We start from the raw sequence: 25,205 nt of genomic DNA, 5'->3' as shown, positions 1-25,205 counted from the left end.
ACTGACTGGTTTTCTGATCCCACGCCACTACCTTTTGTTTAAGGCATCTTTGACCAACAGATGCATATCTGTATTCCCAGTCATGTGAAATCCATAGATTAGGGCCTAATGAATTTATTTCAATTGATTGATATGAACCAACCTATAACCAAGTAAAGTCTTTTAAATTGTTTCATTTTGCATTTATTTTTGTTCAGTGTGGTATGTATAAGCTGGAAGTAGAAGTCTAAGTATTGCTGACCATTAGTTTACTCCAATTAGGGGAAGTGTAGTAGGTTTAGGATAAAATAATAAAGAAGGAAAAAATATTTTTAATAATAGGGGATTAGAAATTATGCAAACAATTGCATTGATAGAACCCACAATCTATCTGCAATATTAAAGCTGTTCTACCCCCCTATCTAAAGCCTCGCAATTTGAAGTCAATCTGAGTTGGGCTGGCCTTGGTGGGCTAGCTCGAATTGCATTTCCACTTCCTCCAGAATAGAAATTGTCATGTTGCTAGCTAGCTTCGCTAATGTTCCTAAGAAATTGTAGAAAGTCCTCTTAGCTACAACTAGCTAGATAACTAGCTAGTTTGCGAGATGGTGAAGAAAGAATTGTATTACCCTCCCCACGCTGTAACTGTTACCCCATACTCTCAACGCCAGCTAGCCAAATGTTTAGCTTGCTATCTATCTAAACGGTTAGCGTTGTCGCTAGCATAACAGGCTATCTAGCTAGCTTGATTCCTAACCTTGCTTGCCTTGGCATTGGCTACTAGCTAGCAGGCTAACCAAACACACCAAACAACAGGTTTGATAAGATGTAACTAGCTAGCTTTCAATCCATGCTAGCTCACGTTAGCTATCTAGCTGTAGTTTCAACTCTGATTTGCTAGCATTTGGGGGCTGACTGTTCTCATAAACATATGTGTAGTGCAAAAATAAATGAAGGATCCAAGTATGTTGGTAATTCATGTCATGTCCGACTACTGCTTGTCCATGTGCTAGCTAACAGCAACAAACCCAGATGAGCTAAACGTGAAAGCATCCAGTAGAGATCAGCTTCTCATTAGCTAGCTAACATTAGCTATATTATAGCTATAAAGCATCATGTTTACTGTTAATGTTTTGAAATAACATATATCTAGTTGATTGTATATACGTTATATACATAGTCTTAACAAGTACAAGCTAAGCTTTTCTAGCTATAATATTTAGCTACCTAGCTTTGCAAACATTAGCCTAGCTAGTTAGTGAGCTAGCATCACGTGTAGGTGATAGAAAAAAAGTTGTTTTTATTGCAAGCTAAAGCATACCGTTAGCTAGGAAACGTTAGCTTGCTGGCTCACTAGCTAACGTTACGTGTATGATCTGTGTAGTAATATTATTTTAATCAGAAAGCCATTTGCATTGGTAGTTATAGCCTAATGTAACCTAGCTAACATTGTTAGCTTTAGCTACCTGCAGATTCATACTACAGCTATGACAATGTTTGTATTGGTAGTAGTATGAGTTGGGATTATACTGGTTCATTGTTTAGCTAGCTAGCTACCTAGCTAGCTACATGTCTAATAAAACATTCCACTTTGGCCGGATTATTAAATGACTCATCAAATTAGCCAGGTGTGTCTGGGGGATGACTACAGCCATCTATTGTATTTCATAAAAATGTGTAGACAATAGTGACCCATCCACTTAGCTAGATGTGGCTGGGGGGTGGTTATAGCATTTCCTTCACATGACCCATCAATTTAGACAAGTGTGTCGGGTAAATGTCATCTAATAATGATAGAAATTTATGAAATATTTTTATCTGGACACTTTCTGTTTTTGATATTGCTACTATGCAAGTAACCACTTATAATAATAATAATAATAATAATAATAATAATATGCCATTTAGCAGACGCTTTTATTCAAAGCGACTTACAGTCATGTGCGCACTTCACTGTACCAGTTACACATTCTGTATCCTGCGCATGTGACAAATGAACTTAGATTTTATTTGATATAGTGTGTGTTAACCAAATGGCCTCATGTGAATCCTTAAAGAGATGGGTGGGGCTAAGGATTAAGAGAGGGTGAACGATGCTGAATGGGTGTAGACAAAGAAGAGCTCTCCAGTAGGTGTACCAAAACATTCAAGGGCCATTTTCTCAAAAGGGGGTTTCAAGTTTATCAGCTTTCAAAGCAGAATGACTTTCCCATTGTTCCTCAACTGCAGTGTATGATATACCATTTTCTAGCTCTGAGTCTCTACTTTTATCCAATGTAAACATGTAAACATGTAAAAAAACTTTCAAATTTTGCTACATAAGACCGAACCAAGTGATTCATAAGACAACTAGACCAATGATAATTCAATAATCAATATTGTGTTGCACCTTTAACCAATAGCCTAACAAATGAACAACTCTTACAAATACAGTACAAAGACTTTTGATTGTCTTTAAGACATCCTATATATGACATTTCTGTCAGACCGCCTAGCCAATCTATTAACATACAGAAACACCCACCATATAATTCATATCATATTACCTAGTACAAGTCAAATGTTTTGAGAATGACACAAATACTAATTTTCACAAAGTCTGCTGCCTCAGTTTTTATGATGGCAATTTGCATATACTCCAGAATGTTATGAAGAGTGATCAGATGAATTGCAATTAATTGGAAAGTCCCTCTTTGCCATGAAAATTAACTTAATCCCCCCAAAACATTTCCACTGCATTTCAGCCCTGCCACAATAGGACCAGCTGACCTCATGTCAGTGATTCTCTCGTTAACACAGGTGAGAGTGTTGACGAGGACAAGGCTGGAGATCACTCTGTCATGCTGATTGAATTAGGATAACAGACTGGAAGCTTTGAAAGGAGGGTGGTGCTTGAAATCATTGTTCTTCCTCTGTTAACCATGGTTACTTGCAAGGAAACACGTGCCGTCATCATTGATTTGCACAAAAAGGGCTACAAGACCATCGCCAAGCAGCTTGGTGAGAAGGTGACAACAGTTGGTGCAATTATTCGCAAATGGAAGAAACAAAAAAGACCTGTCAATCTCCCTCTGCCTGGGGCTCCATGCAAGATCTCACCTCGTGGAGTTGCAATGATCATGAGAACGGTGAGGAATCAGCCCAGAACTACACGGGAGGATCTAGTCAATGATCTCAAGGCAGCTGGGACCATAGTCATCAAGAAAACATTTGGTAACACACTATGCCGTGAAGGACTGAAATCCTGCAGCGCCCGCAAGGTCCCCCTGCTCAAGAAAGCACATATACAGTGGGGAAAAAAAGTATTTAGTCAGCCACCAATTGTGCAAGTTCTCCCACTTAAAAAGATGAGAGAGGCCTGTAATTTTCATCATAGGTACACGTCAACTATGACAGACAAAATGAGAAAAAAAATTCCAGAAAATCACATTGTAGGATTTTTAATGAATTTATTGGCATATGATGGTGGAAAATAAGTATTTGGTCAATAACAAAAGTTTCTCAATACTTTGTTATATACCCTTTGTTGGCAATGACACAGGTCAAACGTTTTCTGTAAGTCTTCACAAGGTTTTCACACACTGTTGCTGGTATTTTGGCCCATTCCTCCATGCAGATCTCCTCTAGAGCAGTGATGTTTTGGGGCTGTCGCTGGGCAACACAGACTTTCAACTCCCTCCAAAGATTTTCTATGGGGTTGAGATCTGGAGACTGGCTAGGCCACTCCAGGACCTTGAAATGCTTCTTACGAAGCCACTCCTTCGTTGCCCGGGCAGTGTGTTTGGGATCATTGTCATGCTGAAAGACCCAGCCACGTTTCATCTTCAATGCCCTTGCTGATGGAAGGAGGGTTTCACTCAAAATCTCACGATACATGGCCCCATTCATTCTTTCCTTTACACGGATCAGTCGTCCTGGTCCCTTTGCAGAAAAACAGCCCCAAAGCATGATGTTTCCAACCCCATGCTTCACAGTAGGTATGGTGTTCTTTGGATGCAACTCAGCATTCTTTGTCCTCCAAACATGACGAGTTGAGTTTTTACCAAAAAGTTATATTTTGGTTTCATCTGACCATATGACATTCTCCCAATCCTCTTCTGGATCATCCAAATGCACTTCAGACGGGCCTGGACATGTACTGGCTTAAGCAGGGGGACACGTCTCGCACTGCAGGATTTGAGTCCCTGGCGGCGTAGTGTGTTACTGATGGTTGGCTTTGTTACTTTGGTCCCAGCTCTCTGCAGGTCATTCACTAGGTCCCCCCGTGTGGTTCTGGGATTTTTGCTCACCGTTCTTGTGATCATTTTGACCCCACGGGGTGAGATCTTGCGTGGAGCCCCAGATCGAGGGAGATTATCAGTGGTCTTGTATGTCTTCCATTTCCTAATAATTGCTCCCACAGTTGATTTCTTCAAACCAAGCTGCTTACCTATTGCAGATTCAGTCTTCCCAGCCTGGTGCAGGTCTACAATTTTGTTTTTGGTGTCCTTTGACAGCTCTTTGGTCTTGGCCATTGTGAAGTTTGGAGTGTGACTGTTTGAGGTTGTGGACAGGTGTCTTTTATACTGATAATAAGTTCAAACAGGTGCCATTAATACAGGTAACGAGTGGAGGACAGAGGAGCCTCTTAAAGAAGAAGTTACAGGTCTGTGAGAGCCAGAAATCTTGCTTGTTTGTAGGTGACCAAATACTTATTTTCCACCATAATTTGCAAATAAATTCATTAAAAATCCTACAATGGGATTTTCTGGATTTTTTTTTCTCAATTTGATTGTCATAGTTGACGTGTACCTATGATGAAAATTACAGGCCTCTCTCATCTTTTTAAGTGGGAGAACTTGCACAATTGGTGGCTGACTAAATACTTTTTTTCCCCACTGTACATGCCCGTCTGAAGTTTGCCAATGAACATCTGAATGATTCAGAGGAGAACTGGGTGAAAGTGTTGTGGTCAGATGAGACCAAAATGGAGCTCTTTGGCATCAACTCAACTCGCTGTGTTTGGAGGAGGAGGAATGCTGCCTATGACCCCAAGAACACCATCCCCACCTTCAAACATGGAGGTGGAAACGTTATGCTTTGGGGGTGTTTTTCTGCTAAGGAGACAGGACAACTTCACCACATCAAAGGGACGATGGATGGGGCCATGTACTGTCAAATCTTGGGTGAGAACCTCCTTCTCTCAGCCAGGGCATTGAAAATGGGTCGTGGATGGGTATTCCAGCATGACAATGACCCAAAACATACGGCCAAGGCAACAAGGAGTGGCTCAAGAAGAAGGACATTAAGGTCCTGGAGTGACCTAGCCAGTCTCCAGACCTTAATCCCATAGGAAATATGTGGAGGGAGCTGAAGGTTTGAGTTGCCAAACGTCAGCCTCAAAACCTTAATGACTTGGAGAAGATCTGCAAAGAGGAGTGGAACAAAATCCCTCCTGAGATGTGTGCAAACCTGGTGGCCAACTACAAGAAACGTCTGACCTCTGTGATTGCCAACAAGGGTTTTGCCACCAAGTACTAAGTCATGTTTTGCAGAGGGGTCAAATACTTATTTCCCTCATTAAAATGCAAACCAATTTATAACATTTTTGACATGCGTTTTTCTGGATTTATTTGTTGTTATTCTGTCTCTCACTGTTCAAATAAACCTACCATTAAAATTATAGACTGATCATGTCTTTGTCAGTGGGCAAACGTACAAAATCAGCAGGGGATCAAATACTTTTTTCCCTCACTGTATGTCCCCTTTTGTGTTTTACACCTCCAGCAGAATAATTATATTTCTGTGTGCATGATATTCACTGGCATATAGTACGTTCTATGGATGGTCTAAAACTGCAGTAATTGCGGGGGGACTAACATGCTATTTCAGAATGTGGGGTGGGGTCACGTAAAAAAAAAAATCTAGCTCCGTAGTGTACAGTAGCTGCCATTAGTGCAGCAGCGAAAAACCGGAAACAGTAATTCCAATAAAATCCCCCGCAATTAGACCCCCCCCTCCCCCTCTCCCTCTCCTCGCCGCGAGAGATAGTCCTATGAGTCTGGATCTGAGCACCTCCACGACGATTTCTAGAATATAAAGACATTCTAACTGTTCTGGTTGGTCCGAGAAACTGATGGGTTGGGCCAGAGCAAGAACACACGTGGGTAAAGCAGTGCTTTGATACTCAGATTGGTTAGAAATTATCCAATTGCTGATGACTTTGTTTTGTGCAACACCCCTCATTTTGACATCACCTCAAACGACTTCAATGATGGCAGTCTCAGACTTAAGTACAGTATGGAGCAAACAATAGAGCAGCAGAATAATTCCGTTTGAGTTGTCAAGCAAGGCTATTGTAAGAAGCTTCAACATTGCCAACAACATGTCGTAGGCTATTAAAAAGGGACCTACCTGATGAAGTGTGGCCACTGTGTTAAAAAACAACTAGCTTTTTCTCTAATCTATTGATGATCAGATACTTCTGTTGTAACTGTGGCTCTGTTGCGCTCATATTTTACAGTTGATCGACAACTTTTCCACTGTTACAAACTTGGACTCTTTTTTTAAAATGTTGTACATTAGCCTATAAAAATCCAAAGGTCTCTGGTGCTGCTGCATGGGCTCATTCGTTGTCTTGCTGTCAATTACACAGGCTGTGTGACCTATTTCTTGGTCGACTCATATCAGCATCTCTGTGCATTAGTGATGGGGTAGGCTAAATACATAAAACAGTGCATTCGGAAAGTATTCAGACCCCTTGACTGTTTCCACATTTTGTTATGTTACAAACTTAAATATCACATTTACATAAGTATTCAGACCCTTTACTCAGTACTTTGTTGAAGCACCTTTGGCAGCGATTACTGCCTTGAGTCTTCTTGGGTATGACTCTACAAGCTTGGCACACCTGTATTTGGGGAGTTTCTCCCATTTATTCTTTGCAGATCCTCTCAGGCTCTGTCAGGTTGGATGGGGAGCGAAGCTGCACAGATATTTACACATCTCTCCAGAGATGTTAGATCGGGTTCAAGTCCGGGCTCTGGCTGGGCCACTCAAGGACATTCAGAGATTTGTCCCGAAGCCACTCCTGCTTTGTCTTGGCTGTGTGCTTACGGAAGTTGTCCTGTTGGAAGGTGAACCTTTGCCTCAGTCTGAGGTCTTGAGCGCTATGGAGAAGGTTTTCATCAAGGATCTCTCTGTAATTTGCTCTGTTCATCTTTCCCTCTCCTGACTAGTCTCCCAGTCCCTGCCACTGAAAAACATCCCCACAGCATTATGCTGCCACCAGCATACTTCACCGTAGGGATGGTGCCAGTTTTCCTCCAGACATGACGCTTGGCATTCAGGCCAAAGAGTTCAATCTTGGTTTCATCAGACCAGAGAATCTTGTTTCTCATGGTCTGAGAGTCCTTTAGGTGCCTTTTGGCAAACTCCAAGTGGGCTGTCATGTGCCTTTTACTGAGGAGTGGCTTCTGTCTGGCCACTCTACCATAAAGGCCTGATTTGGTGGAGTGCTGCAGAGATGGTTGTCCTTCTGGAAGGTTCTCCCTTCTCCATAGAGGAACTCTGGAGCTCTGTCAGAGTGACAATCGGGTTCTTGGTCACCACCCTGACCAAGGCCCTTCTCCCCCGATTGCTCAGTTTGGCCCGGCGCCAGCTCTAGGAAGAGTCTTGGTGGTTCCAAACTTCCATTTTAAGAATGATTGAGGCTGCTGTGTTCTTGGGGATCTTCAATGCTGCAGACAATTTTTGGTACCCTTCCCCAGATCTGTGCCTCGACACAATCCTTTCTCGGAGCTCTACGGACAATTCCTTCAACCTCATGGCTTGGTTTTTGCTCTGACATGCACTGTCAACTGTGGGACCTTATATAGACAGGTGTGTGCCTTTCCAAATCATGTCCAATCAATTGAATTTACCACAGGTGAACTCCAATCAAGTTGTAGAAACATCTCAAGGATGATCAATGAAACAGGATGCACCTGAGCTCAATTTCGTGTTTCATAGCAAAGGGTCTGAATATTTATGTAAATAAGATATTTATTTGATTTATTTTGTAATTTGCAAACATTTCCAAAACCTGTTTTCGCTTTGTCATTATGGGGTGTTGTGTATAGATTGACGAGGGAATACACATTTCAAGGGGCCTGAATACTTTCCGAATGCACTGATGTAGGAAATGAAAAAATGTTGGTCAGAGCATGCTCAGAGCTTGTGGCTGAGTGCAACTGGAGTGAGAGAGAAGGCCGACGCTCCAACATGATTTTAATCCGCTCCACGCTCTAGCCAAATTACGCACGCTCCACTCCTTGCTCCACTCCACTCACATCCTCTGATTCACATGGCACCAACGGAAACCCTTGTTTTCGTCTTCTGTTGCATAACCTTTTGCTATGTATTAATACCGTGTGCACTAATGAAGTGTCTTCATCTGCTGTTCTACCTGATGTTCTACCTGGTTTCACCTAGTATTTTGCTTGGTATTTAACCTGGAATTGTACCTGGTGTTGTACCAGGTAAGCGTGATCTGTATCCTGACTACAGTGAGGGCAGCGCGGCTGGAGGGGAGAGCAGACGGTACTCTAACGACTCCACCAAGTCAGGTAAGGTGCAGGGGTTAAAATGCTTAATCATGTTTGGTTGGAACAAAATAGTGTTTTTGGTAGCACTTTAATGTACAGTGCTGAAATAACAGGATAACATCCGGAAAGTAACAGTAAACAACAGGGAAATAAGATGGAAACATCCAGTTAAGAATGCAGTAATAACCCATTAATAGACAGTATGTAGCTGCTAAATACTGATAGAAAGTGTGATGCATTTTCCTTGTTATGTAGAAACAATTATTTGTTACTGAAAACTATCAATAATAGAGGCTAATAAGCACCGTCTATACTTATTAAGAATGTACTTGGAATGATTACGAGGCTGTAATGTACTGATAGGATGCATAGGGTGTGAGTAGCTCCGTTTTGTACCGACAAATCTATGGTTTATATGTAGAAACCAGACAACAAAGTTTAAATCAAGCCTCTAAACTTGATCAATCAATATACCCCCAAGCAACTGGGAGAGTGTGAGCGATCAGCTTTGTACAACAGCGAAGCAAACAGTTGGTTAAACACCTCAGCGACACGAATCCAACAGGACATGGCCTCCTGCAAAGGAAAAGGAAAAGACAAAGGGCAGCTTGGAGACGCAAACCAACAAGCTGCTTTTTAATCTGTTGTTAAAAAAGTAGATTCGCTCGTGAAGACTATAGAGGCTATCGTGTCAGACACGCAAAAAACGTGCGCATGAACAAACAAGAAAAAATAGCCTTTTGGAAACAAACTTGCAAACTTTACAAGAGGAATTGGACCAGCAAGAAAACAGAATGAGATCTAACAACATGAGAATATTGTCCTTTAAAAATATATATATTATTTTAATTTAAGCATATACATATCCTTTTTTAAAAATATATTTCCCTTTATTAGAATATTGTCCTTACCAGAAGACGAGGAAAGAGGAGACAGTCACTGGAGGAAAATGGGATCAATTCTCAACTCAGTTTCCCGGCAAACCTTTCTACTCGAAGGCCTACAAACATTAAGCGTAATGGAGACCTCCATGGACAGAGTGGAGCCCCCTGCACTGAGAAAAAGCAATTAACGCAGGCTACATACAGTGATACCTAAGACCCAACACAATATATACTCTACTTTCCCCAGGTAACTGTTAATCTCAATGAAGTAATGATAAAGTAGCCGATGCCAATGAGCTACATGGACACTGATGAGACAATTCAAAGGGGGAAATATAGCATGACATAGACTGATCAGGTGAATTCAGGTGAAAGCTATGATTCCTTATTGATATCACTAGTTAAATCAGGGAATCAGACACTTCCCTGAAGTATGTGTGGTGCCTCCACTCATCTCACTTCGGTCTTTCGGTGGACCCACTCTCCCCAAGTAGAGCCCCACCAGCCACTATACTTTAATTTAATTCACAAGGTATTATAAACTGACCACAGTATTTAAGTGGCAGTCTTTCTCTAATGTATTTACAATGACATAATCCACAGACTTTTGGTACATTAGGAGAGGAGTTGGTGCTTAAAAGCCCTAAAAAGCCAGTGCCTCAAAGTACAAAGAAGTACTTGCTTTGTTTTTTGTGTGTTCTTTGTTAAATGTTTGCTCCGCCTACATGTTCACATGTTCTATATGTAATGTGTACAATAACTATATATTCATACTATGACTCTTCCATATCCATGGGATGTCCACCGCCCTCATATGACATGTCTGCTAAAGACATGGAGCCTCCAAAGAGGCTGAAAAATGTCATCTCTACAAATATTTTACAGAACACCTAGAGATTGGCTATTTCCAACTACAAAATACTTTTTTCTCAAAGTAAAAAAAGCTATTCAAAATGGACTACATTTTTATCTCCAAAAATACACTCAACAATATACTGGGTTAAAAAAATCCATAATATCTTTTGGACATCAGAGCAATATTGAGGGAATTTTATTTGAGTCAGAAAAGGATACTCGTATGATAGGTAAGAAAGCCAATCCAACTGACAATCTCTTAAAAATATATAAACTATTGGAATCAAGACCTAAAAAGAACTGGTATTGGCACAAGATGGAGGGAGTGTTGGAACATAACTAACGAATATTATACAAGAGACCAAATTCTCAAATTCTATAGCACAAGGCAGAGTCATGTCTTAAGTGTAAAGCTAACAGTGACTCAATGATTCATACTTTCTGGGAATGCTATAAAGTTGGAAAGTTATGGGCGGGATTTGAAAGTTGGCTGTCAGAAGTTTTACAATATAAATATACTTTTAATCTGTCTATTTGCATATTTCAAGACTTGGCATATGATGGTACGGTGAGATACCCAATGGGTTGGTCTGTACTTTTCTCGTCAATCATTTTGAAAAAATATTTTGCTTAAAAACTGGAAATCAAATGACCATCATTAAGACAGTGGATGAATCAAATGCATTATTATTTAAATATTGAAAAAATATGGGCAACAGAGAGAAATAGAATAGCTCAATTGGAGGTCATATGGCATAGCGCAGTGGTCACCAACCGTTCCTGAGTCAAGATAACTTTCTGAGTCAAAATGCAAGCCGAGATCTATCGCTCAGATCTTTATTTTTAACATGACTTAAAAAACGTAAGCCTATGCAACATTAGCTAATTAAAACCAGCTCTGTAGCAATGAGGTTTGTGCAGTAGGCTATAGGCCCAATACATTATCACTGCATATTGGCTATGCTTGAATTACCCTGCCAATGTTGTTCTTCCCAGATCATTTTGAAATTATATTTCAAACTTTTAGGTATATGATCACACTGGTAATATAGAGTTTGTTGTGTTTGTTGTATTGTGAAGCACATTTACTGCACATTTACTGGACTGATGGCCTGCATCTGATGGTCAGTCTAAGGGGAGGGAGGGAGCAGCGGTGAGATTGCCTCTCACCCAACTCACAGCCCCTCCTCTCTCCCTCCCTCCGCTGAGAAAAGGGGAGGCAGTCTTCCAGCTGATGGCAAAACTTAAGTTGCACTGCATTATTTCTGCCTCATGCACCAATTAATGTTGTTACTCCTATGACCAGAGACCAAATATTCCTCAATATTAAAAAAGACACAAGCTGCTCATAATAACGCAAGCTTAACGAAACACTTTGCTATACTCATTCATAGCAGCTGCAGTGCTGGTTGTAGTGTGAGTGGAAGTATGGAGAACACACATTTTATGGCTTATAAGTGTTGAACAAAGTGTTGACAGTGTTCAATAACAACTTGAACATGAACTTACTCATAAAAACAGCAGCTCTTTGCTGTATTCGTTGACTCTCTTTAGTCATGGTTTTAAAAGTTTGTAAATCTCACATTATGAACTTTGCTGTGCGTTCAAGGCTTCTTTTTAGTCTATGGCGCGAGGAAACTGTGCAGACACGGTGATCTGAGCTATCTGATTGGCCAACAGTAGGCCTATAAGTGCACTTGATTTGCTCTCTGGGCCTGCCGATTAGGCAGAGTTCTACCTTCAGACACATTAAATGGTGCAAAATGGGAACACTTTGCCTTCCCGGCGCTAGGGCTTCTGAATCAAATGCACCTACCGCCAACATCAGAAAAATAAAGAATAATAGGAACGCAAAGCTTTATCGTTGGATTTTTTACAGAAATGTTTTGTTGATCAACTAGGAATGCCTTGTCGACCGGTTGGTGATCACTGACATAGTCTTACAAGCACTAAAAATGGAAGGGTGGAAACGTGGGTCTGAGCATGCGTTGTCTTTTGTGTATGTATGGTTTATATTGTTTGATTTGTGTTTTTTTATCTTACAAAAAAAATACAGTGAGGGGAAAAAAGTATTTGATCCCCTGCTGATTTTGTAAGTTTGCCCACTGACAAAGAAATGATCACTCTATAATTTTAATGGTAGGTTTATTTGAACAGTGAGAGACAGAATAACAACAAAAAAATCCAGAAAAACGCATGTCAAAAATGTTATAAATTGATTTGCATTTTAATGAGGGAAATAAGTATTTGACCCCCTCTCAATCAGAAAGCATTTCTGGCTCCCAGGTGTCTTTTATACAGGTAACGAACTGAGATTAGGAGCACACTCTTAAAGGGAGTGCTCCTAATCTCAGCTTGTTACCTGTATAAAAGACACCTGTCCACAGAAGCAATCAATCAGATTCCAAACTCTCCACCATGGCCAAGACCAAAGAGCTCTCCAAGGATGTCAGGGACAAGATTGTAGACCTACACAAGGCTGAAATGGGCTACAAGACCATCGCCAAGCAGCTTGGTGAGAAGGTGACAACAGTTGGTGCGATTATTCGCAAATGGAAAAAACACAAAATAACTGTCAATCTCCCTCGGCCTGGGGCTCCATGCAAGATCTCACCTTGTGGAGTTGCAATGATCATGAGAACGGTGAGGAATCAGCCCAGAACTACACGGGAGGATCTTGTCAATGATCTCAAGGCAGCTGGGACCATAGTCACCAAGAAAACAATTGGTAACACACTACGCCGTGAAGGACTGAAATCTTGCAGCGCCCGCAAGGTCCCCCTGTTCAAGAAAGCACATATACAGGGCCGTCTGAAGTTTGCCAATGAACATCTGAATGATTCAGAGGAGAACTGGGTGAAAGTGTTGTGGTCAGATGAGACCAAAATGGAGCTCTTTGGCATCAACTCAACTCGCCGTGTTTGGAGAACACCATCCCCACCGTCAAACATGGAGGTGGAAACATTATGCTTTGGAGTCGTTTTTCTGCTAAGGGGACAGGACAACTTCACTGCATCAAAGGGACGATGGACGGGGCCATGTACCATCAAATCTTGGGTGAGAACCTCCTTCCCTCAGCCAGGGCATTGAAAATGGGTCGTGGATGGATATTCCAGCATGACAATGACCCAAAACACACGGCCAAGGCAACAAAGGAGTGGCTCAAGAAGAAGCACATTAAGGTCCTGGAGTGGCCTAGCCAATCGCCAGACCTTAATCCCATAGAAAATCTGTGAGGGAGCTGAAGGTTTGAGTTGCCAAACGTCAGCCTCGAAACCTTAATGACTTGGAGAAGATCTGCAAAGAGGAGTGGAACAAAATCCCTCCTGAGATGTGTGCAAACCTGGTGGCCAACTACAAGAAACTTCTGACCTCTGTGATTGCCAACAAGGGTTTTGCCACCAAGTACTAAGTCATGTTTTGCAGAGTGGTCAAATACTTATTTCCCTCATTAAAATGCAAATCAATTTATAACATTTTTGACATGTGTTTTTCTGGATTTATTTGTTGTTATTCTGTCTCTCACTGTTCAAATAAACCTACCATTAAAATTATAGACTGATCATGTCTTTGTCAGTTGGCAAACGTACAAAATCAGCAGGGGATCAAATACTTTTTTCCCTCACTGTATATATACTGTATATAATAATGATGAATGTACTTAGAACTCTCGTAGACAGATTGTTTATTTAACAGAAACGTTTGAGAAACAACATACTAATTCTGTATGTGGAATCTCAACTAGGGCTATTACGGTGACTGTATTACCGCCACACCGGCGGTCACAAGTCATGACGGCAGTCAAATTCCACGTAACTGTTTAGTCACAGTAATTAGGCTTCTCCATGCTCTGATGCTGCTGATGGTCATTAGTAGCCTACCAAACTTGCTTAACTGCCTGGTACTCAGCACTCTATTGTCCCTCTAATCACTCTGACATCAATGCAAATGTTATCAAAAATCGAATCAAACACTTCATGACAGCCCATGAGCTCATGTTGCGCAACATTTCTATAGGCTATGCAATTGCGTGAGAAAACAGAGTTTTGATGGCCTCTATTAACCTCTACGGGATCGGTGTCCCTTATATGGGACGGTTGTTGCTCAATATGCAATATTCAAATGTGGGAACTGGGTTCTACAGTTTGACCTCTGACTCCACACCCACCTCGCCCGGCCATCTAGATGTGTGAAGGTTAGTGTCTTTTCTGTAGGGAAGCTAATGATCCATCATTTATGACATTCCTGGGAGTGTGCAAACTTACATTTTGTATTACCATAGCATTTTTGTATGTTCTCTATATTTATGTACTTGAATACCAATTCGGCACATTTGGGAAAACTCTTGGCAGACTTGATACAAAATATTGTGTAGTGATGTAATTCTTCACTGGATCAGTCTGAAACTTTGCACACACACTGCTGCCATCTGGTGGACAGCATCTAAATTACATCTAGAATCCTACATCACTCTCTGGCCTTTCGCTTGCGTTTCAAAGATGATGCAACAACAACAACAACAACAAAAAAGGCATGTTTTTTTTGTTTGAATTATCTTTTACCAGATCTAATGTGTTATATTCTCCTACATTAATTTCACATTTCCACAAACTTCAAAGTGTTTCCTTTCAAATGATATCAAGATATGCATATCCTTGCTTCAGGTCCTGAGCTACAGGCGGTTAGATTTGGGTATGTAATTTTAGGTGAAAATTGAAAAAAAGGATTAGGCCTACTACATTTATTTCTCGACTTTCCTAATATTAAGAACATTGCTTCTCATCCGCTATTCGCTATTTAAGTGCATAGATTACATGTATTTTTTTCCCCTGCCCCTGTTTCGAGACAGGTGCGTGATAGTGGCCCATTTTAAATCAAAACAAATTTCACACATACAGTGCATTCGGAAAGTATTCAGACCCCTTGACTTTTCCACATTTTGTTATGTTACAGCCTTATTCTAAAATGGATTAAATGTTTTCCCCTCATCAACCTACACACGATACCCCATAATGACAAAGGGAAAACATGTTTTTAGACACTTTTGCTAAAAATAATATAAATACCTTATTTACAAAAGTATTCAGACCATTTACTCAGTACTTTGTTGAATCACCTTTTGGCAGCGATTACAGCCTAGAGTCTTATTGGGTATGACGCTACAAGCTTGGCACACCTGTATTTGGGGAGTTTCTCCCATTCTTCTCTGCAGATCCCCTCAAGCTTTGTCAGGTTGGATGGGGAGCGTTGCGGCACAGCTATTTTCAGTTCTCCAAAGATGTTCGATCAGGTTCAAGTCCGGGCTCTGGCTGGGCCACTCAAGGACATTCAGAGACTTGTCCCAAAGCCACTCCTGTGTTGTCTTGGCTGTGTGCTTAGGGTCGTTGTCCTGTTGGAAGTTGAACCTTCGCCCCAGTCTGAGGTCCTGAGCACGCCAACATCTAGTGTGTTCCAACATGTAGTGGAAAGCCTTCCCAGAAGAGTGGAGGCTGTTATAGCAGCAAAGGAGGGACCAACTCCATATTAATGCCCATTATTTTGGATTGAGATGTTCGACAAGCAGGAGTACTTTTGGTGATGTAGTTTATCTTTAACAAGTTATTACTGCATTCTTACCTGGTCGTTGCAATCTTATTTACTGTTTACTATTACTTTCTGGACGTTACTGTTATTTCAGCACTGTAAACTAAAGCGCTACAGTTTTGGTTTTTCCCGTTTAGTGACTCCTGGAAAAAAAACGGATGTTAATTGTGTGACTTCATTCTGGATTTGCAGAGGAGTAGCTAGACGGCGCTCAGTGTTTTTCAAACATTATATTTGTTAATACTGTACAAGAAAGGAGATTTCCATGTTTCATTTGTTGAAGAATGTTCCAGATGATCTTATGCACTCCTAATGGTTAGTTTGCTCTTTGCAGTTAATGAGATAAATGTTGCTGTGGAATGTGGAAGCTGCTGATATGCATCCAGAGGGAAAGGTTCCTTTTCTTAGTAAATGTGTAATGTGTGTAAACCTTTGCTTGCAATAGGTGTAACAGTATAATGTGTGACATGTTTAAAATATTTAAGTATCTTTGAACTGAACAAATGTTGGTACTAGGCCTATTTATTCCTAAATAATGTGTTCTATCAGTGTCGTTTGGTATTTGTGTTACAGAAAGTTTACCTCACAAACCCTGGAGACAGAAACCCAGGAGCTCGCCCACCCCTGCATACCCACCGAACGTAGACCGGTATATATACCTGGAAATGTCGCGTACCTGGCTGACAAAGCAGATGAGCACACACACACACACACACACACACACACACACACACACACACACACACACACACACAAACAAACACCTACCTGTGGGACTGACCTGTGTGTAACCTCATGCTTTAAACATCCAGTAAGACTCTGGGAAATATGCACGCCCACATACATTACTGCATCCTACAGTCTTAGGAAAAAAAGTGCTATCTAGAATCTTAAAGGGTTCTTCTGCTCTCTCCATTGGAGAACCGTTTGAATAACCCTTTTTTCTAAGAGTGTATACGATAATGGACAAAAATAAATAATTGTATGTTGTCTACAACTAACTTGATAATGAGCAACTAATGCTGTTAAAGTATTAGAAAATGTTTTTTAAAAAGTGTTCTGATTGTTTTGGAATAAGGCACAAGATTAAAGGACATTTTACTTTGAAGAAAGTCTTGAAAACGTTCATCTTGTCTTTCCCTCACACTTCATAAAATGCGCCACCGGTTTTCCTCGCAGACCCCCACTGGAAAGCTCCGCAGGCAGAATCAAAGCAAGTAACAACAAGAGAATCGTTAAAGATGCACATGTGTTAATAAGGGAGCACGCAGCACCAAGTGGATGTTCTTAAACAGGGACACTCGAAGTCAATCTTAAATGAATCATTGTTTACTATCAGCGTGTTGGAGAGGTTCCAACCAACTCAATGCACCAAGCACACATGTCGATCAGGAGCTCTAACGGGGCAGTCCCGTTAGTTCCATTATGTACTGGTTACAGACACGTTACATAGGCATAGTTCATAGGGTTGGTTCCGGCATATGTCTGGCACTGTCTCCTATCTTAACTTATAGAACATATTCTGGGCGTTCTGCCAGATGGTCCTAAGGAGGAGGTCATGATGCCCCCCCCCCTCATATTTTTACCAGGCACAGGCAGGAACCAAGGATTGTTTATGACACCAAAGTCAATATGAACATTTTCAAGGCTGTTTCTTCACAAAGTAAAATGTCCTTCACACACTCTTTCTGACATTTATATATATCTCTCTCACTACCTGTTGTCTTTGACTCTGAGCAACAATGACACTGTCTGAGTGTGTCACTCATCTCCCCTGTCCCCTTCTGCATGTTGTCCTTGTTTATTTCTCTCTCTCACTCTCTCTCTCTCTCCTTCCCTATCTCCGTCTGACTCTCCCTCTTTCTCTCTCTTTCTCCCTCTCGCTCTCTCTCTCTGACTCTCTGGCTATCTCTCTCTTTGAATCTCTCTATCTTCTCTCTCTGACTCTTTCTCCCCTGTCCTTCAAGACTGCCACAGGGTCTCAGACACAGAGAAAGTAGCAGTAGCTGGCTGTGCCAGAGCCCCTACATTGGCGGCCCCTCAAAGGGCGCACCCCAACTCCCCAGCCCTTCCATCACTTTCAGCGACTCCTCAGCCAGCCTCACCCAGAGGAAAGCCAAGGTAAGTCTGTCTGTCTGTCCATCCGTACCTACATCCGTCCCTACGTCCATCCGTCTATGATCTATCTATGACACCCTGTGATGTGGGCTGAGACCCCGTGGAGTTATCTGCTGGGCTGTGGGGGTGATAATACACAAATAATATGCAAGAGCATGCATGACTCTAAGTCATAGATTCTATATACTGTACTTCTTATTATTCTCATTGTTTGTCCTCTGAGGCATATGACTCCCACACAGTTTAAGCTAGAATCCCAGTCTCTTACACTAAAGCAAATGAGATAATTTGATTAGTTTGTATGTTACTCAATGAACATTCAAGGTTATTTACAGGGGAAATAGTTGTTCTTAGAAAACGAGGATGTATACATGCAGCAAAGTGTTTGTGGGGATGAAATGAAGATACAATAAACTAGGTGCAGTCAGCTTAGCCTGTGATGTCACAGCCCCAGTGAGATTGAGGTAGCTGTCACCTCCGACCCAGTTCTGGTTTATCAGTCCTGACTTCAGACTGCAGTGCTGCTGGAGCATGGTGACGGTCAAAATCAGGGCTGGTGCATCCTGCTGCTGGAGAGTGTACAGATGTGTGTGAGGGTGTGTGTGTGTGTTGTGGTGTTAGTATTGTTTCTGTGTGTAGCAATGTTAGCATGGTGTGATTGTGTATCCGCATTGCTGTGTTTGCATCGTGTTGTGTCTTGTCAGGCTCTTGGTCCCGAGTTTATCAGGATGGCTGACGAACCTCAGGTAGTTCTGGAGCTACCCGGATCCATAGTGGTAAGAACATTTACCACAATATTCATATTTTTGTTTTTGAGTGTATTCTTTTGTTGACTACAGATTGATTATCTTTTTGTACCCTCCTCAATTTGTCTTTCTGTGTGTGTGTCTGTTTCTTTTTCTGTCTCTCTCCCTCTATTTCTCTCTCTCTCTTTCTCTCACTCCTGCACCTCATCCCTCTCTCTTCCCACCAGTCTAAGAAGGGCAGGTCTTGTTCGTCGCAGAGAGAGGTCAGTGTGGTGTTGCCCAGTGGTCAGTCTGTATTGGTCAGATGTGACATAAAGTCCAGAGGGAGGGACGTGTTCGACATGGTGGTGGCTCACGCTAACCTGGTAGAGCACTTCTACTTCGGACTGGCCTTCATCGACGGTAAGAAACTGACAACAATTTTGTGTCTCATGAACATACAGATGTAGGATCTTAATTCGATCACTCTTTTGTTGCTGAGAATTATTTTCCTGCACAGCAGGAAATGCAAACTTGTAGTGTATTTAAGGTTTAAAAAGGCTTCTAAAGTTTGTAATTTCCACTTTAAAATGTCAGACTTGATTTTCCCTAACTAAAAATGTATCAACCCCTACAACATTATTTTTATTAATAATAATCCACATAATAATTCACATTTCCTGTTGCTGCAGGATTATTTTCCTGCTGTAGCAAGCTGGCTCAAATTAAGATCCTACATCTGTAAAGTTGATTTATTGATTATAGTCATACTGAATTTACTATGTCATAAATCTTCCCTTTCATTTAGATGATGAATATTTCTTCTTGGACCACGAGACGAAAATCTCTAAAGTTGCTCCTGACAGTTGGAAGAAAGTGGTGTCGACCTCTTTTCTTGTTTTTCTACGGATCAAGTTTTTTGTTGATGATATCTCTTTCATATTGTGAGTCTGCAATACTTTTTATTTAAAGTATCTGGAGATTTGATGTCATGAACTGTTAGTGAAATGCAGTTATCACTTTTCTCTTTAAAGAACTGTACCTTGTTGTGGTGTCCCAGACACAGGGTGACTCGTCACCAGTACTACTTGCAGCTGCGGAAGGATATCCTAGAGGACAGGTTGTACTGCAACGAGGAGACAGGCATGTTCCTGGCAGCTCTCGCTCTACAGGCTGAGTTTGGGGACTACATGTCTGAGGTGAACTGAGTGAAGCACTGTCTCCGATAAGAAACTTTTATTTTAAAATATTTTATTTTATGATGTACATAATGGATTACGTTCTCCATAAAACCCTGAGAGATTGTATGGCTCTTAATCATTCTTTCAGCCAGAGCAGTATGTTTATGAGGAAGTAGTATATCTCATTGATAGACCTGTTATATCTGTCTAGTACTACATTAATGGCAGTATATCTCATTGACAGACCTGCAACCTTGGTGTTAAATGATGTGGTAAAGGGTATTGATAGGAGGAAGCACTGTGCTGCCCTCTATTAACTTATCGAAGGCTTTCGATACTGTTGACCACTCATTGATTCAAAGATTGTCTGCAATCGGTATCGATCAGGCGTCATGTAATTGGTTCGACAATTACTTGACATACACGACACTGTTTTTTCTGATGGTGTTATGTCAGGTTTCCTTGATATTACGAAAGGTGTCCCACAAGGATACATTTTAGGTCCTGTACATTTTACTGTCTATATAAACAATGTTGGTTTATCTGCATAAAATATTAACATACACCTGTATGCAGATGACACTGTTGTGTATGCTATTGCCCTTGCGGTTGACCAGGCTCTTTCAGAGCTTCAATCTGCCTTCATTGCTTTACAGAAAGCCTTTTTTGAACTGAATTTGGTACTTAAAGTAGGTAAAACCAAGTATATGTTATTCTCCAAATCACGTAAAAATGTATCTGATGATGTATGCATATGCATATTTGATGGTTCCCTCATTGATGGCGTCCCCGCTTATAAATGGTTAGTTAACAAATAAAACATTAAAATGGGCTTATTTTATAGGAATAGGCCATGCCTTTCATTAAATGGCAGAAAACAAATCATTCGGTCAACATTCATACCGGTTATAGACTATTGCGATATTGTCCTTATGAATGCAGCTGCCATTGGATGCAGTTTATCATAGCGCACTACGCTTTATTACGGACAATAGGTTCAGTACACATCACTGCATTCTGTGGCCCCTCTCATTGATCGATGCATTGCACTCTTTTTGTTTATAAAGCCCTCCTGCATAAACTTCTGCCGTACCTTAACTTCATACAGACGTACACGATACCAGACCCGGTCTCAGGGATGGCTAACTCTGGAGATCCCTTCGATCTCCACTGAGTTAGGTAAATCTGTTTTTAGTTTTTTTTGCACCTTTAAACCCGGTGACTAAGGGGGCAGTTGAAATCAGTGAGAGGGCACAATTTAGAGAGGGCACAATTTAGAGAGGGCACAATTTAGAGAGGGCACAATTTAGAGAGGGCACAATTTAGAGAGGGCACAATTTAGAGAGGGCACAATTTAGAGAGGGCACAATTTTGAGGGGGTTCTCTCACTGGAATTATATTTAATTCTGCTTATATCAAGCTATACTAGGGTTTAATATTTTCCCCATTTTACAAATGTTTCATCCCGAGAATAAATCACTTTTCTCCCGGGTAACCCGATATTAACCGGACGTGTCATTCAAAAGCATAATAATAAAGCATATAAATATGTCTGGATTTGATTAGAGCTTTGATCAGTATGAAAATTCAATCCTGATGCTACCTGAGCCTGATGAGACATATATTTGAATACGTTTTATGAGCCCTACATTAATGACATTTAATGAGCCCAAACCCAAAAAAGCCCAAATGATTGTTCCATTATCTATATCATATAGGCTACTGCACATTACGCACAACAGAAAAACAGAAAAGCCCATAGATGTAGCTACAGTGGGGAAAAAAAGTATTTAGTCAGCCACCAATTGTGCAAGTTCTCCCACTTAAAAAGATGAGAGAGGCCTGTAATTTTCATCATAGGTACACGTCAACTATGACAGACAAAATGAGAAATAAAATTCCAGAAAATCACATAGTAGGATTTTTAATGAATTTATTTGCAAATGATGGTGGAAAATAAGTATTTGGTCAATAACAAAAGTTTCTCAATACTTTGTTATATACCCTTTGTTGGCAATGACACAGGTCAAACATTTTCTGTAAGTCTTCACAAGGTTTTCACACACTGTTGCTGGTATTTTGGCCCATTCCTCCATGCAGATCTCCTCTAGAGCAGTGATGTTTTGGGGCTGTCGCTGGGCAACACGGACTTTCAACTCCCTCCAAAGATTTTCTATGGGGTTGAGATCTGGAGACTGGCTAGGCCACTCCAGGACCTTGAAATGCTTCTTACGAAGCCACTCCTTCGTTGTCCGGGCGGTGTGTTTGGGAACATTGTCATGCTGAAAGACCCAGCCACGTTTCATCTTCAATGCCCTTGCTGATGGAAGGAGGTTTTCACTCAAAATCTCACGATACATGGCCCCATTCATTCTTTCCTTTACACGGATCAGTCGTCCTGGTCCCTTTGCAGAAAAACAGCCCCATAGCATGATGTTTCCACCCCCATGCTTCACACTAGGTATGGTGCAACTCAGCATTCTTTGTCCTCCAAACACGACAAGTTGAGTTTTTACCAAAAAGTTATATTTTGGTTTCATCTGACCATATGACATTCTCCCAATCCTCTTCTGGATCATCCAAATGCACTCTAGCAAACTTCAGACGGGCCTGGACATGTACTGGCTCAAGCAGGGGGACACGTCTGCACTGCAGGATTTGAGTCCCTGGCGGCGTAGTGTGTTACTGATGGTAGGCTTTGTTACTTTGGTCCCAGCTCTCTGCAGGTCATTCACTAGGTTCCCCCGTGTGGTTCTGGGATTTTTGCTCACCGTTCTTGTGATCATTTTGACCCCATGGGGTGAGAACTTGCGTGGAGCCCCAGATCGAGGGAGATTATCAGTGGTCTTGTATGTCTTCCATTTCCTAATAATTGCTCCCACAGTTGATTTCTTCAAACCAAGCTGCTTACCTATTGCAGATTCAGTCTTCCCAGCCTGGTGCAGGTCTACAATTTTGTTTCTGGTGTCCTTTGACAGCTCTTTGGTCTTGGCCATAGTGGAGTTTGGAGTGTGACTGTTTGATGTTGTGGACAGGTGTCTTTTATACTGATAACAAGTTCAAACAGGTGCCATTAATACAGGTAATGAGTGGAGGACAGAGGAGCCTCTTAAAGAAGAAGTTACAGGTCTGTGAGAGCCAGAAATCTTGCTTGTTTGTAGGTGACCAAATACTTATTTTCCACCATCATTTGCAAATAAATTCATAAAAAATCCTACAATGTGATTTTCTGGATTTTTTTTCCTCAATTTGTCTGTCATAGTTGACGTGTACCTATGATGAAAATTACAGGCCTCTCTCATCTTTTTAAGTGGGAGAACTTGCACAATTGGTGGCTGAATAAAATACTTTTTTCCCCCACTGTATCTGGATGTTCTCTTGGGTAAATAAATGAAACAAGCTCCAGTAAGCTAATCTTTTTGATTGTGAACTGTATTACTGTACTGTATTGTATTATACTGTATTTTATGGACTGGAATAACACACATCGTTCAAACCATGATAAAGCAGAAGACAACATGTGATTCTGGTGAAACACATGCGGCCTACAAAGTTACAAGTAGGCTAGAGGCTTGTGAATTTAATTTAATTTTTGAAATAAAATAGGGCCTATTTGTATAGGCTAATTAGTAGGCTGACGCATATATGCCTTTCATAATATTTCCCCTAATGTTATTAGCCTACCTCCTCTTTCTCTCTCTATTGTTGTGTCATTCCTTCCTCGTTTTCAACAGTTAAATTAAATACGTTTCGTTATCTTCATCATTCTAACGACATCCTTGAATAATATAGGACTAGAATTGGATGCAGAAGGCTTTCACTTCTCTTCACGAATATTGAATGGTTATGGGTCTGAATAAATTATTGCTATAGCATACCTGTGAGTTCTATTGGCTGCTGTAGTTAACATTCGGCAAAAAAGAGCTCGCTTCCCTCTTCAATTAGTCTATTGGTATAGGAAATGCTAAAAAAAAGATGTCCAACAAGCTATTCTAGTCTAGCTTTTCCTGCATGGGACTCCAAGAACTAAGGAGGGTTTTTTAAGGAGAGGCCAGCGGAGCACAGGTGCTTGCATATTGCGCAAGAGACAGAGGCTATAACTTAGAAGCTTATTATGCATAACCCATCATTAATTAGCTAAATATAAGGCTAATATTGCATTGAATTTATTACCTGAAAGAGATAGGCTAGGACATCTATATGTAGGGTATATATCAATCTAGAACAGGATGATCTATTTTGGATGCAATTTGAATGGAGTTGATGGAGAGAAAAACTGCGAGAGAGTGCTCGCACTGATTTAAAGCAACGATATCCGTGTGATTGGCTGTTTAAAAACTCTGTAGCTGCAATTAAAAAAACAAGGTGAAAGCCAGATGGAGATGGGTAAATTAGACGCGCAATCAGTTTTTATATTACTGTAGCATAGGCTGTGCTGCAGCAAATGTAGGCCTACCTGTCACAAGAAATAAAGTTACCATGATGAGATGATAGGTCTGCATGTATTGTGAACTGCGCTCTATACTGAGATGGGTTGTCTGTCCCCACCCTGAGCGTTGATTCATCATGCAGAGGCTGTAGAGAAGCCAGATTTAGACATCGCATATCATTAACAGTTCCATTTCACGCCATGCTGTTCATATAAATAATTTATTGTAATTTACCGGTTTCTCGCAGTGATTTATCCATGGAAAAGGGAGTGGTTTTGGGCGGTAAATCCCGGTAATTCTTGGTAACCGGGTTCCCGCCATTCAACCCTATGCTGTACAACAATAAACATAAAGTTAAAATGCAGAGACTCCGAGACCATTGAGTGCTTTTGAAGTGACAGGTTGGCGTGAAATCTGTAGCCCATCTCCACTTCGCTGTATCAGCACAATGGACAGCGCCCTACACACTAAAGCAAGGCCTATTTGGCAATGAATATAGGCTACAAGATACTGTAGATAAGGTAATTCACCTATTACGAACAGCCTATGTGAATGCAGTCTTACACACAGATGTCTTACCAAAATAATGAAAACTAAATGCTGAAAGTAGTAGCCTAGTTAATCATGCCAAACAAAAAGAAGGAATGAAAGCGAACAGAACAAAACAGCGGTAGGCCTACTAGATATCAGATCGATAAAGGCATGACTCAATCTATATTTAGGCTAGTTACATTAACAGTAAACAAACACAGTAAACAAAAGACGAACGCAAATAACCAAAATAGCCTACAGCCTACTACAGTGAGATACAGTCATGCACAGCTTTCTTGCTAAATAAATAGGCCTATAAGCCCGCTTCAAACATTGAACTCATGAGCTACATGAT

The 25,205-nt window shown here is 41.0% G+C and overlaps 1 protein-coding gene across 1 annotated transcript in view; it reads left to right on the top strand.

The window, feature by feature from the left end:
- ptpn20 (protein tyrosine phosphatase non-receptor type 20) overlaps window positions 1-25,205 on the top strand; it is a gene marked incomplete at both ends in the record, with an annotated part of 149,626 nt that overhangs the window by 10,005 nt on the left and 114,416 nt on the right. Inside the window, 7 exons of the mRNA XM_084153066.1 lie at window positions 8,478-8,564; window positions 16,439-16,514; window positions 17,833-17,986; window positions 18,688-18,759; window positions 18,957-19,131; window positions 19,517-19,652; window positions 19,769-19,907. Of these exons, the coding sequence (XP_084009192.1) occupies window positions 8,478-8,564; window positions 16,439-16,514; window positions 17,833-17,986; window positions 18,688-18,759; window positions 18,957-19,131; window positions 19,517-19,652; window positions 19,769-19,907 (839 nt within the window). The remainder of the gene's footprint in view (window positions 1-8,477; window positions 8,565-16,438; window positions 16,515-17,832; window positions 17,987-18,687; window positions 18,760-18,956; window positions 19,132-19,516; window positions 19,653-19,768; window positions 19,908-25,205) is intronic.

The sequence above is a fragment of the Coregonus lavaretus genome (genome assembly GCF_964263955.1).
Source record: "Coregonus lavaretus genome assembly, chromosome: 36".
Lineage (NCBI taxonomy): Eukaryota > Metazoa > Chordata > Actinopteri > Salmoniformes > Salmonidae > Coregonus > Coregonus lavaretus.
Note: the sequence above shows the minus strand (reverse complement) of the source record. Positions and strands in the feature narration are given on the sequence as shown.